The sequence below is a fragment of the Galeopterus variegatus genome, unplaced genomic scaffold (assembly GCF_000696425.1).
Source record: "Galeopterus variegatus unplaced genomic scaffold, G_variegatus-3.0.2 Scaffold1620, whole genome shotgun sequence".
NCBI lineage: Eukaryota > Metazoa > Chordata > Mammalia > Dermoptera > Cynocephalidae > Galeopterus > Galeopterus variegatus.
Window position 1 is genome coordinate 184,819 of NW_007727731.1, and position 13,173 is coordinate 197,991.

Genomic DNA, 13,173 nt, shown 5'->3' on the forward strand with positions numbered 1-13,173 from the left:
AAACCCAACATGCATTTGTTAATTAACTAGATTTAACCATTCCACAATGAATATATATACTTCAAAACATTATGTTGTACATAAAAGTATACACGGTCTGTCTACTTAAAAAAAAATTTTTTTAAATAGGCCAAGGAATTAAACAGACATTTCTCCAAAGAAAACATACAATTAACCAACAAGCAAATAAAAAGATGCTCAACATCACCAATCATTAGAGAAATACCAATCAAAATTACAATAAAATAACACCTTATACCCATTAGTATAGCTATTATAAAAAACAAAACAAAAAAACCCAAAAAACAGAAAATAAGAACTGTTGACAAAGATGTGAGATATTGGAATCCTTGCCCTGTCTATGAGAATGTGAAATGATACAGCTGCTATGAAAAATAGTTCCTCAAAAGTTTTAAAGTAGAATTAACATATGAAGCAGCAATTCCACTTCTGGGCATGTACCCAAAATAATTTAAAGCAGGGCCTCAAAGAGATATGTGTACACATGCTCACTGCAGCACTGTTCACAATAATGAAAAAGTGGAAGCAACCCAAATACCTATTGATAGATGAACAGACAAAGAAAAAGTGCTATATACATGTAGTGGGATTTTATTCAGCCTTAAAAAAGATGGAAATTCTAATCCATGCTACAACGTGGATAAAATTTGAAGACATTATGTTAACTGAAATAAGCCACAAAGTAAGTCACAAGAAAACCAAAATTTAATTTTTCTTACACAGAGTACCTGGAGTAGTAATATTCATTAGAGTAGTGGTTATCAGAGTGTAGTGGGGAATGGGGAATTATTTAAAGGGTGTGGTTTTAGTTTTGTAAGATAAAAAGACTTCTGGATATTCATTGCACAACAATGTGAATAACTTAGCACTACTAAACTATACACTTTAATACAGTTAAGAGGGTAGATTTTATTTTACAATTAAAAACATTTTTTTAAAAAATAGTTCCCAGTGCTAATTCAGAGCAGATTTCTGTTTGAAGTCTTTCCACGTTTCCTTTACTCATAAGTTCTTTATCTGGTGTGAACTTTTTGGTGCTGAATTAGGTGGGAATTCTGATTAAAGAATCTCCCACATTCGCTGCACTTATAAGGCCTTTCTCCACTGTGAATTCTCCGATGTTTAATGAGGCTGGAGTTGTATCTGAAGACTTTTCCACATTCACTGCACTCATAAGGCGTTTCTCCAGTGTGGACTCTCTGATGACTAATGAGTGTGGAGCTGTCCGTAAAGAACTTCCCACATTTAGTGCACTCATAAGTTCTTTCTTTAGTGTGAACTTTTTGGTGCCGAATGAGGTGGGAATTTTGGCTAAAGTCTCTCCCACATTCACTGCACTCATAAGGCCTTTCTCCAATGTGGTTTCTCCGATGTCTAATATGATTCGAGTTGTGCCTAAAGAATTTCCCACATTCACTACACTCGAAAGGCCTTTCTCCAGTGTGAACTCTCTGGTGCGTATCAAGAGTGGAGCGATACCTAAAGAATTTCCCACATATGCTGCACTCAAAAGGCCTTTCTCCCGTGTGAACTCTCTGATGACTACTGAGTGTGGAGCTGTCCATAAAGAATTTCCCACATTCACTGCATTCATAAGGCCTTTCTCCAGAGTGAACCCTCTGATGTCTATTCAGTGTGAAGCAATATCTAAAAAATTTCCCACATTCGCTGCATTCATAAGGCTTTTCTCCCGTGTGAACTCTCTGATGAATAACGAGTGTGGAGCTGTCCATAAAGAATTTCCCACATTCACTGCACTCATAAGGCTTCTCTCCAGTGTGAACTTTCTGATGTCTAATGAGCGTGGAGCGGTATCTAAAGAATTTCCCACATTCGCTGCACTCATAAGGCCTTTCTCCAGTATGAACTCTCTGATGAATAATGAGTGTGGAGCTGTCTATAAAAAATTTCCCACATTTACTGCAATAATAAGGCCTTTCACCAGTATGAACTTTCTGATGTCTAATGAGTGTGGAACTGTACATAAAGAATTTCCCACATTCACGGCATTCATAAGGCCTTTCTCCAGTATGGATTTTCTGGTGACCAATAAGGTGGGACTGTGTAAGGAAAGCCTTCCCACACTGGCTGCATTCATAAGGCCTTGGCCTGGTGTGAATTACCTGGTGCTCGATAAGGTCAGACCTTTTTGTAAAGAATCCTTCGCTGTGGATTTTCTGGTGCTGAACAAGGTGGGACTTTCTAATGAAAGCCTTCCTGCATTCAGTGCACTCATAAGGCCTCTCTCCAGTGTGAATTCTCTGGTGTTCAACAACATTATATTTGAGACTAAAGGCTTTCCCACATTCCCTACACTTATAAGGCCTTTCTCCAGTGTGATTTCGCTGATGTTTAATAAGGTTGGAGTTGTACTGAAACAATTTCCCACATTCACTGCACTCATATGGCCTTTCCTTAGAATGGATTTTTTGATGCTCAAAAAGCATATGTTGGTGGCAAGAGTCTTTCCCACATTTGCTACAATTGTAATAATTCTGTCTGCTTTGAAAGGCCTCCCTGCCCTGGGTGTCCATGTGTGGCTTCCACTCACTGTGAGGAACCTGCTGCTGGAGAAGGTCTGAATGGGCAGTAAAGTCCTTGCCGCCCTCCCTGCAAGGGATGGTCCTCTCTGCCATGTGAACTTTGTGGTTCTTCAAAAATGAAGGCCTCCCCTCATCACTTCTGTAAAGTTTTTCTCTACTCTGCAGCTTTTGGCGTTGGTGAAGATTTGCCCCACAGATGTATAGCTCTTGATCAGTGTGTGTCTCATCCTGCTCAGCCAAGCACAGAATGCCTTTCAAGTGTGAGCTACATGTCTCACAGGCCTGGGTCTTCTGGGTGGATAAATGGGGCTTTGGAGGTGTGACCAGTGACACTCCCACAGAAACACCTTGCTCAGGTGCCTTCTCATCCTCAGTGCCATGCCAACAACCTGTAAGCAGAGAAATGTCAGTAAAGTGCATGTAGATTCTGATGGCAGGAGGCGGCCCCATCACAAATGTCTGTCAGAAATACCCCCAAATATTTCCATGGTATTGCTAACCAGACTAAAGCCAGTGAGAGGAAGGGCTGCTCTGCATAATTGGGCCTGGCAAGCATCCAAATGGGGAGAGTCCTCACGATGGGGAAGAACACAAGGGACGGGCACAGTGCAGGGAGGAAGGAGAGTATCCAACTCACTCCTCTGCAAATGTAGAGAAGGCCATGGCTGCTGGTGACTGTTGAGCAATATGTAGGTTGTGTCCAGACCCTGAGATATCTGATTGCAACAGAGTAGCTGGTGTTCAAAGAAAATTGAGGGATACTTGCAGACCTCCCAACATTTAAACTACAGGTCATATGTTGGAGGACGCTACAAAGCGAGCAGTGGAAGAGAACAGATGAGAAGTGGAGGCCATAGAAATGGGGGCTGGAGTGAAAAGTCAGAGTAGAAATGACGATAGTGATGAAAATGGACAAATGAGGGGTGGCCACTGGGCCTGGCATCCAATAACAATGGGCACAGGAGAGGTTCCCAGTGTGATCTGAACCCAGCTCTGATATCACACCATTTCTCACCTCCTATGCACCAGGGCCATATCCTTTTGAGTGTTTCTTGCCATCACTGGAGTAATGCTCATCCTGTCAGGCATCCAGGGCCCTCCCCATTGCTAAAGGTGAGCAACTATTTAGGGGCATAGGCCAGAAAAAGGGAATGACCAAACATGCCAAGAGCGAAACATCCCAGAATATTCTGCATTCTAAAATCACAAGAACTTCTAGAGGACAGTCTTGCAGAAATAACCCTGTAGTCCCCACAAGTAGTGACCAGGTAGGTGCCTGAAATGCCTAGCAATGGCAGGCCCCAAGACATGTCAGCAAGAGGAAGAGGGGAGGCCTTGGGCAGAGGGATTCCACACATCTGAACAGAGTAACCTGGACAGGAACAGGAAAGAGTGGTGGGATCTCTAAGTCAACTTCAAGATTTCTGACTCCTGATCCCTATCTTGCAAGTACTCATGAGCAGCAGCTTGTGGGTTGATTGAGAAGCAGTAGAAAGCACACAGCTCCACCCTGGCTCCTACAACATATATGCCAGTAAGCCAGTAAAACAAGTAGCCTCCATGGCCTGGTCATGAGAAGGTAAGAGCTGCTCCTGGGGAAAATGGGAAAAACAGGGCCCAGCCCAGGACACTGCGGTAGGTATGAGGGCCTTACCTATTGATGACAAAAGTGCGAAGTTCTCCAGCATCACATCACGATGCAGGTGTCTCTGAGCCTCATCAAGGAGCCCTGACTCCTCCTGGGAGAAATATATGGCCACATCCTCAAAGACCATACGATCCTGCCAAAATTATGACAGTTCAATTCGTGAACAGCTTCTTGTTCGGTATTTCCTGAGCTCTGTATTTAGCTATTTATCATCTCTTAACTACAGGGCCAAACAAACAGCCAAATCTGTTTACATTTCCCTTGTGATGCAGAGCCTATACAGTTGTCCCTCAGTATTGGGGGTTGGAGGAGGTGTTCCAGGACCCCCTGTGGATACCAAAATCCTCAGATGCTCAAGTCCCTGATTTAAAATGGCATAGTATTTAAATATAATCTACACACATTGTCCTGTATACTTTAAATCTTCTTTAGATTACTTATAATACCTAATACAATGTAAATGCTATATAAATAGTTGTTATACTGTATTGTTTAGGGAATAATGATGAGAAAAAAGTGTGTACATGTTTAGTACAGAGGCAACCATCCTTTTTTTTTCCTGAATATTTTAGATCCAAGGTTGGTTGAATCCATAGATGGAGAACCCACGGATATAGAGGGCCAATAAGAAGGGACACCTTCTTATCTAACTCTCACATACCAATATTTCCTCTGCCCTAAATCAGCCCAAGCCCTGATACCACACAACTAGCTATGCTCCAAGGCTCAATGGACTTATTCAAACTAATCTTCACCTCGCCCTGTCCTGCCTTTCCCAACAAAATCCCAATCAAACCTCTAGTGTGTGCTTTACCCTCAAGCCTGCACCTGCCTCCTAACCAAATCTGCTGTTTCCACTTTGGCCTTATGTGGCATGGCATGTCCCCCGCACTCAGGAAATGGAATAAAAATTCTTTCAGTACCAATGGCCTCTCTGTGTTGTCACTCAGTCATGTCCATAAATTAAAATCCTTAAATACACTTCCCTCTCCAGGATCTTCAGTCCTCCCCCTGACCCCACCACACACATATACATACCCTGCTCAGCCTCCACCCAGTTCCCAATATGGAAGAAGATACCTGGTCTTGATGGCATCACAGCCTGCTCTCTCCACATTTCTACTGATGGCTGAGTCCAGCGTAGAACAAAAATAGGTGGGGGAGGGGGTGGAAAAACACCATGAAAGCCTGGCAAGGCCTGCTTTTATCAGCCAATTTCCCTGGGTTCTCCCTGATCTTGCCTCCCAGGCAACCAATCTCAGACTCATCTTTCTCCCTTATGTGCCTTGTGCCAGGGACTGAGGTCAACCATTCACACTCCTCCTCACCTGCACATCATTTTTTGGACGACACCTCTCTCACATCTCCAGCCCCTCCACTGCTGTAATGCTAACAACAACCATGGCTCACACCATGGGCATTTCTGTGGCCTCCCAACATGCCACTCTGGTGCACGGCAAATGCAAAATCCTATTTACCCTTGTACTGTCCAGAATGCCAAAGTTCCTAGTACCTGGGGTAGCTCCAAGCCCTTCTTTGAAGGTCTCACCTACCAGCCCTGCTTCCTACTTTAACCTCAGCCACCCAAACCTACGTGAGGACCTCACAGCTTCCCACACCTCCACTGAACTCCAGATCTTGGCTGCCTCCCCCTCTGCACTGCACAGAGTCATCCCACAAGCAGTCATGACCTTCTCTCTCTCCCTAACCCTAATCCAAAGCCCAGCTGCACTGACCTCCACATCCCTACCCCCATCGTAGACCTAGCAAAGATCCTAGCTGGTCCCATTTTCCCCCCAAAGTAACCTAACAGCCTGAATTAAACCATCCATGTTCCACCAAGAATCACCAGAAAACCCTGGTCAGTCAATAAAGGGGAAATAAGCCCCACCCTGGTCTCACTACCATCTGACCTTGGTGGAGGTGCCTCAGCATACATTTCACGTCCAGTCTCCCATGGGAAGCCTTTCTCACTCCTCCATACACTGCCCCCCATCACACACACCCTCAGTCAATCCATTCCCTCTTCTGCCTTTGTGATGTCCACCACTACCACCCAAGTGCCCAATAGAGACCCACTCCTCAGCGCCTTCCTTCCCCTTTCTCCCCGCCAATGACATTACCTCCAGAACCTAAAGATGCCAATTCCTAAATCTGACCCACAGCTTCACTATGGTATCCACACTGGCTGTCATGTAGTGGATGTCCCCATCCTGAAAGTCTCCACTGAGCTGCAGACCTATGTGTAAAATCCAACCTGGCACCACCACTCAGAGTAGGTACATTTATGACTTGGCCAAAAGCTGGTTCCTTGTATGCCCTATTAAAATTCCTCCTATCGGGCCGGCCCCTGGCTCACTCAGGAGAGTGCGGTGCTGATAACACCAAGACCCCGGGTTCGGATCCCATATAGGGATGGCTGGTTTGCTCACTGGGTGAGCGTGGTGCTGACAACACCAAGTCAAGGGTTAAGATCCCCTTACCAGTCATCTTTAAAAAATAAAAATAAAAAAAAAAATTCCTCCTACCTCCCAGAGAAATGTTTTGGGAAAAAAAATTTTTTTAAAGGCTTTATTGAGGTATAATTGACATACAACAAACTACATAAATTTAATGTGTTACAAAAAAAAAAATTCCTCTTGCCACAGAACTTATCACATCTTGGTTGCTGGAGCACCCATCCTTCCAAACAATGTCAAAGCCTTGGCACCATCCCAGATTCCCCTTCTATCCCATCTCTCCAGTTCTCTCATTTTCCACATCATAAAATGTGGGCAGTCCTAGTTCAAAACTACCAGAAGCCAACCATTCCTCCCACCTCCATGGTCACCACTCTCCTCCAGCCACCACCAACACTCTCCTGGACTGTTGCAGAAACTATCTCCCAGGTATCCTTGCCTCCACCCTCACCCTAAGCTGTCCTCCTCTCTGCAGGTAAATGGAGACTCTTAAAATCTGGGTCAAATCACCTCTTTTACTTCAAACCTTCCCTGCCTCCTACCACCCTCAGATTAGAGGCCCAGAACCTCAGGCTGCAAATTCCAGGCCTGATCCCTGCAAGCCCCGACCTCCTGCCCTGTTTCCTATTTCCACCAGATATAACACGTATTTGCAATTCCATAAACATACCAGCTAAGTCTCACCACCAAGCATTTGAACATTCTAGATCCTGTGCCTGGGATGCCCTGCCACATCTCACCCCATTGGTTGTTAGAATTGGCACCACTCCATATAACCAGAGAATGAGTTCAGGACCCTGGGTCTTCTGGTGGAACTATAGGGTCTTCAGACCCAAGGGTGGAAAAAGCACAGGTGAAGAGTCTCAGGAAACCACCATTCCCTATAAAGGTGCCGAAATAATCAGAGTAATAACTGTGTGGGTGAAAGTCTGAGACACCTTCCACTCACCTGTGCAGGGTCCATAAGCATTTCTGCCACAGCCGTGGGACTCTGGGTGAAGAAGCAGGCCATAAGAAATAGGCCACCATCCTACAGGCTGAGCTGGACCATCACCTACGCTCTGTCCTGGAGCAAAGTGATGTGAAGCTAAGTGAGGCTCAGATTTTAGTGATGCTTCTTAGCAGGTCTGAGTCTGGACAAGGACTGAACCTCCCTAAGCCTCAGTGCCCTTATCTGTAAAATGGGGATAAAAATGGCTCCCACATCATAAGGGTCATACTGGCATCAAACTAAGTAGTATGTATCAGTAATTAGTTTCTATAGGATTAACGGTTTTGTGTGATTTCAGTGCAAATGAAGTAGCAGGGTTTTGAAAATTTGAGTGTATTTTTCTCATTTTTTAAGGTTTTAAGAAAATATGATATATAATCCCATTGTAAGCAAATACTTAGAGGAAAATTAACATTCCAACAATTATTAAGTGTTCGAATAAACTTATTGATTACTTCATTTCTAACTGCCTACTTATGTGCACATATTTAGAAGGATATTGGTTAATCAGTTTTCAAATGAAAAAGTGTTTTACACATTCTTAAATTAATGAGCTGTATGGAGGGGCTGAGCAGGCAGGTCAGTTACTGGTCCCTTCAGCAACCAGGCCTGGCTGCTACCTAATGATCTAAATGGGGCTTGCTGGGAGCCCTAAACATTCTCCTGGGATGGAGAATGTGAGAACGTTGTGCCCAGGCCTGGACCCAATTGCTCCATAGCTTGATTGACCTTTCCCTTACTCCACAGAGAGTGGCCCTGAGGGTCTGGGAGCCTTCAGGGTGGAGTGTCTACACCACCTCATACCGCAGTCTCCATTCTAGGCCAGCTTCTTACTCCATCCAACCCTCCCTTTTTTTTTTTTTTTTTTAAAGATGACCGGTAAGGGGATCTTAACCCTTGACTTGGTGTTGTCAGCACCACGCTCAGCCAGTGAGCGAACCGGCCATCTGTATATGGGATCCGAACCCGGGGCCTTGGTGTTATCAGCACCGCACTCTCCCGAGTGAGCCACGGGCCGGCCCCAACCCTCCCTTTTAACAGACACAGACCAGAATTCCTCTTATCCCAGATCTGTTCCTTCTGGAGGAACCAACAGCGATGCCTCCTCCCTCCCCCACACACAACCACCACGGTGGATCTCAGCCCTCCCCTCTCTCACCACAGAGCCCATCTGAAATAACATTAAGATTCTCCCTTCTCAATCTGATCCACAGTCTAAACCCTGGTCCAGTCCACAACTTCTAACCCTCTGAAAGCTCCAGACTGGCTACCTTCCCTAATCTCTGGAACTTATGTCCACCTACCCATGTGATGTCTCCATTTTGTGGTATCTCAATTACCACGTACAAAATCCAACTCATGATCTTTTCTCTAAACCTGCTCTTTACGCTAACTTCCGCAACTCTATTCTTTCAGGTATTCAGGCAAAAACACTTGGGATGGTCCTTCACTCCCTAATTTACTCACAGCCATATGTGATGCAGAGAAAATCCTGTCGGTTCTAACTTTCCAATCTACCAAAAACTCATCACATCTCCCCTCTACTGCCACCCCTCTGGTCCAGCCGCCAGCATAATTCTCCTAGGTCTACTACAGTGGCATTGCCACCGATCTCCCAACCTCCATTCAACATCCTGTTTTTCCCAACTTTACATTTCTAATGCTGGGCATGTCCGTCCCATCCGCCCTCCCTTCACAACCTTCCATGGCGTCCAGCTACTCTAGTGCCACTCCAGGGGAGACGCAACCTCACTCTCTGTTCCCTGGAGAGACGATACACCCCGGGATTCCCCAATGCGTTCGACTCAGCAGTATCTACAAGCCCTTGCACGTGCCGGTCCTGCTGAAATGGGGAGGGACATCCCACACAAGCACACCCCTCTCTTCAAAGCACAGGGGCCCGACCCACAGTGAACTGAGCAGGAGCCCCTCCATCCGGGCATTAGCACTCAAACACCGGGAGCTGGGCTGGGAGCCGGTTTGGGGACGCGGGACCCACCTGATGCGAGTTCATCAGGGCGGCCTCCGCCGACCGAGCCAGGGAAGAGCAGGGCCGGGAGCGGCGGGTGACCGGGACAGGGACAAGGGCACCGGCTTCCCCAGATTGCTCAGTCGATCCTCTCGCCCGCCTCAGGGAAGCGGGGACAACACCTCTCCTCGAGCCTTTCTGCTTCGTCACCTCGGTCTCGACCCAGCCCTCAGGGACCCTTAAATCAGCGACTAGATCCAAAATCAGCAAAACTGCCACCACCACTAGCACGCCGCCGGAAATCCCGCCCACGTGTTACGCAAGTACGTAAACGCCTCTATGCTACTCTTTCATTGGCTCAGCTGGCTGCCTTCGCACGCCGCAGAAGCTGCTGGGTAATGTAGTTCCTACGCCGCTAACTGCCCTGTCTCCTGGAAACCAAGAGGTAACTTAAGAGGTGTTAGAAAGAGAGTTCGGAGTTCCGTAGCTCCAAAAATGAGGCGGGGCCTCACTGGATCTTAAACGGTAAGAATTCAGATTTTCCGGGAATGCAGTCTCGATCAAGTCTGAGAAATGTTTTAGGGAACGGTTATTTCAGATTGTATGAAGCACAGCGAGATCCCAAAGGACATACATCCGAAGGGGCACACCAGACCATAATGACACTCGGTGTCCAGTCACAGCTGTCAGCTCTTTTGATACTCGTGAGTACACACAGACTGAAGCTTTGGGGTTTGTTTTATGACTTTCAGTATGCTCCGTCGGGACAAGAAAGAAAGGACCCCAGGTAGGCATAACTGGGAGTTGGAGGAGAAATAGCTTTCCTGCCTGAATAATCAGTGATTGTGTTCCAAACTAGCGAGCAACGCTTTTATGCAGATGAAATTTATCACTTTACATCTGAGATATTTTCATTTATTATAAGAATCTGAAGAATCATTCTGCTCATGATGCTACTTGAGAGCCTGTGTCTCCTTAATGAATGTTCAATGCACAAAGGAATCATATAAATTGGATGGGACTACTGTAAAAGCTATGTTACAATGTAAATGGGATATAGACAGTCACTAAAGGAAATTTTAAAATAAGCGTGTCCCGTGTAATATTTTTCCTTTATCTCAGTATAAATATGCATAAGGACCTAGAAATAATTCAAATTTAACTGGGCCACAGATTATTTACTAAATCTGGCAATCCTACTCTTTCTAATTTTTTTCACCTAACTGCTCACTCAAATAACTTTTACCCATTCCCTCAACTTTAAGTTCCGCTGGTTGGGAGGAATTTGTTCTCAAGAGAGAAAAGCTACCACCAAAAGAACAATATTATGAACCTTGACTTGGAATGTGAGACAGCTACTTGGTCATTTTGGGTTCCTCATGTTACTTGGGAAAGTGAATTGCTCTAATGTTTGGGTGATTTTTCTCTAGTACTGAGATAAGAGGTGCTCAGTCCCCCTGGGATCAGGTTTCAGGCCTCTCCTCTGAGTTTTGGGCCACTCACCTAGGACTCAAGCTCCACCCCTGAGTCCTGAACTACAATGGCCTGTAGCACCTATTTTCTGTACCAGCATGTGGAGATTGAGACTGCAGGGGGCTGTTCACTGGCTCAGCATGCTCAGTAAAAAGGAGATTAATCCCTTAAACGACCTTCCACTGGAGGCACTACAGAGCATGTAGAATATTCTAAGTGTATTCGCTGCATGTGATGGAATTTGACCAATGAGCGTGCTCTAAAAGAGACCAACTGAGCATGTGCAAGACTAGCTTACCACCTGCTTAGTTGAAGGCAGGGCTGTTACTCAGTCTCCTAGAGACAGGCCACACTTCACCTGAGGTTTATGTTTCTTTCCTTTTGTATCAATCAAACTTGCCTCTGGCAGGCTGTTCATCCTAAAGCCAGATTGCACTTTGTCTGTGAATGTTTATTTCTTTTGTATTAAACTTGGTGTGGTCCCTGCTCAGTCTCTGGAACTAGGTCACACTTTCTCTGTGAAATCTGTATTTCTTATTTGTTACATTAGACCTGCCCTCACTTTCTACTGTGACTCTGCTCTTGAATTCTTTCCTGTGGCAGACTCAAGAACCTGGTAAGAGGATGGGGGTGGGTTGAGGCCAGGTATTGGGCCTCCCAAAACCCTCTCCTCTGGTATCAGTACCAAGAAGTTGAGTGGCTGCTATAGAATGGCAAACATGGAGAACTATATCTGGAATTCAGGGAATTCTCTGGGGAGTGTTTTGATAACTTCATACCCGAAAATAAAACTGCAGAAACACAATAAAGGCAGGACCCCTGAAGAATCAGACCATTCTGGTTTTGAAATTTTGTTTTACCCACCAGTTTAAAAGAAAATAAAACAACACAAAACTTCCCAACTAAAGGTCTGGCAGAGGCAGAGGTTTGGAGTGGGTTGTGGAAAATGAATGGACATTAAAGTAATTTTCAACATATGACCAGTTAAGACAAGAAGTCTCACAATTGTGGATATTTACTTCTTTGTTTAGGTGTGAGAGATTTACTATACAAATGGACAATGGCTACATCAAATATAAAAATTGAATTCTAGCTCACAATCTGCACCAACCAGTCCAGGAAGTCAACTTGGCATCTACGTAATCAGTCCAAGAAGTCAGGAACCACAACCAGGTCAGAGGCCCAACAACCACCCATATAACAACTGGCTCAAAACAGCCAGGACTTGATTAATAACTGACAGCTTCCCTAACTTTTGCACACAATTTCAACTTAGGACCAACTGTAGAAAGCCAAATATGCACCACTAGCCAATCACATAGGATGTTAAACTTCTGAAGAGCTACCCTCCACACGCACACACATCGTCTCCATGACAATAGCTTCCAATCAGGGCATACCTGATACCTTACTCTTTTCCTACAATAGAGCTTTCTCACTCCTCTGCTTGCCTTTGAAGTTCTGCAAAATGCAAGAAATGGTGGCTGACTCCCTTGCTATAGTATTCTCTGAATAAATAGATTTTGTTTGTTCTCATTGGAGTCTTCGTTTACTTCCAAAGTTATCTCTTTGGAACCCAAGAATGCTCCTATTGAGCATGTTTCTTATTAATGAAGGTTCAATGGACAGAGAAAACATATACAAGGGTACTTCAAAAAGCTTGTGGAAAAATAGAATTAAAAGATAATCTAAATCTTTCCATAAACTTTTTGAAGATCCCTCATAAGTTGGACGTGACCACTGTATGTATCATAGTTATTGTGGTGGTCTGAGTGAGATATAGTCTAAACTGTCTGGCACTGTGGACCCCAGGCTGCAAACAGGTGTGGTACCCACAGAGGTTCCCTGTGCTTTGCTGTCAAGTCTGAGATGACATGGTAGTTAGCAACAGATCTCAACATTGCTATCTTTGTGTTAAATTCCCTGGCTACTTATTCTGTTTGGTCTCCAATTTTGTTTGTTTTATTGGCTCCCTTTAGGTTGGCATCCTTGGTAGAATTACCCCATGACTTTTTATCCCTTGTTGCTTTCTTTCATATAACAGTTTTTGCTATGCCATCTAAAAGTAT

At 44.8% G+C, this 13,173-nt stretch overlaps 1 protein-coding gene across 1 annotated transcript in view; it reads right to left on the reverse strand.

The window, feature by feature from the left end:
* Positions 1-1,034: 1,034 nt before the first annotated feature.
* Positions 1,035-13,173, reverse strand: part of LOC103594778 (zinc finger protein 17-like) — a 28,840-nt gene continuing 16,701 nt past the window's right edge. Inside the window, exons 5-7 of the mRNA XM_008578041.1 lie at positions 9,662-9,882; positions 4,219-4,345; positions 1,035-2,953 (exon numbers count right to left, since the gene is read on the reverse strand). Coding sequence (XP_008576263.1) covers positions 1,035-2,953; positions 4,219-4,345; positions 9,662-9,882 — 2,267 coding nt within the window. The remainder of the gene's footprint in view (positions 2,954-4,218; positions 4,346-9,661; positions 9,883-13,173) is intronic.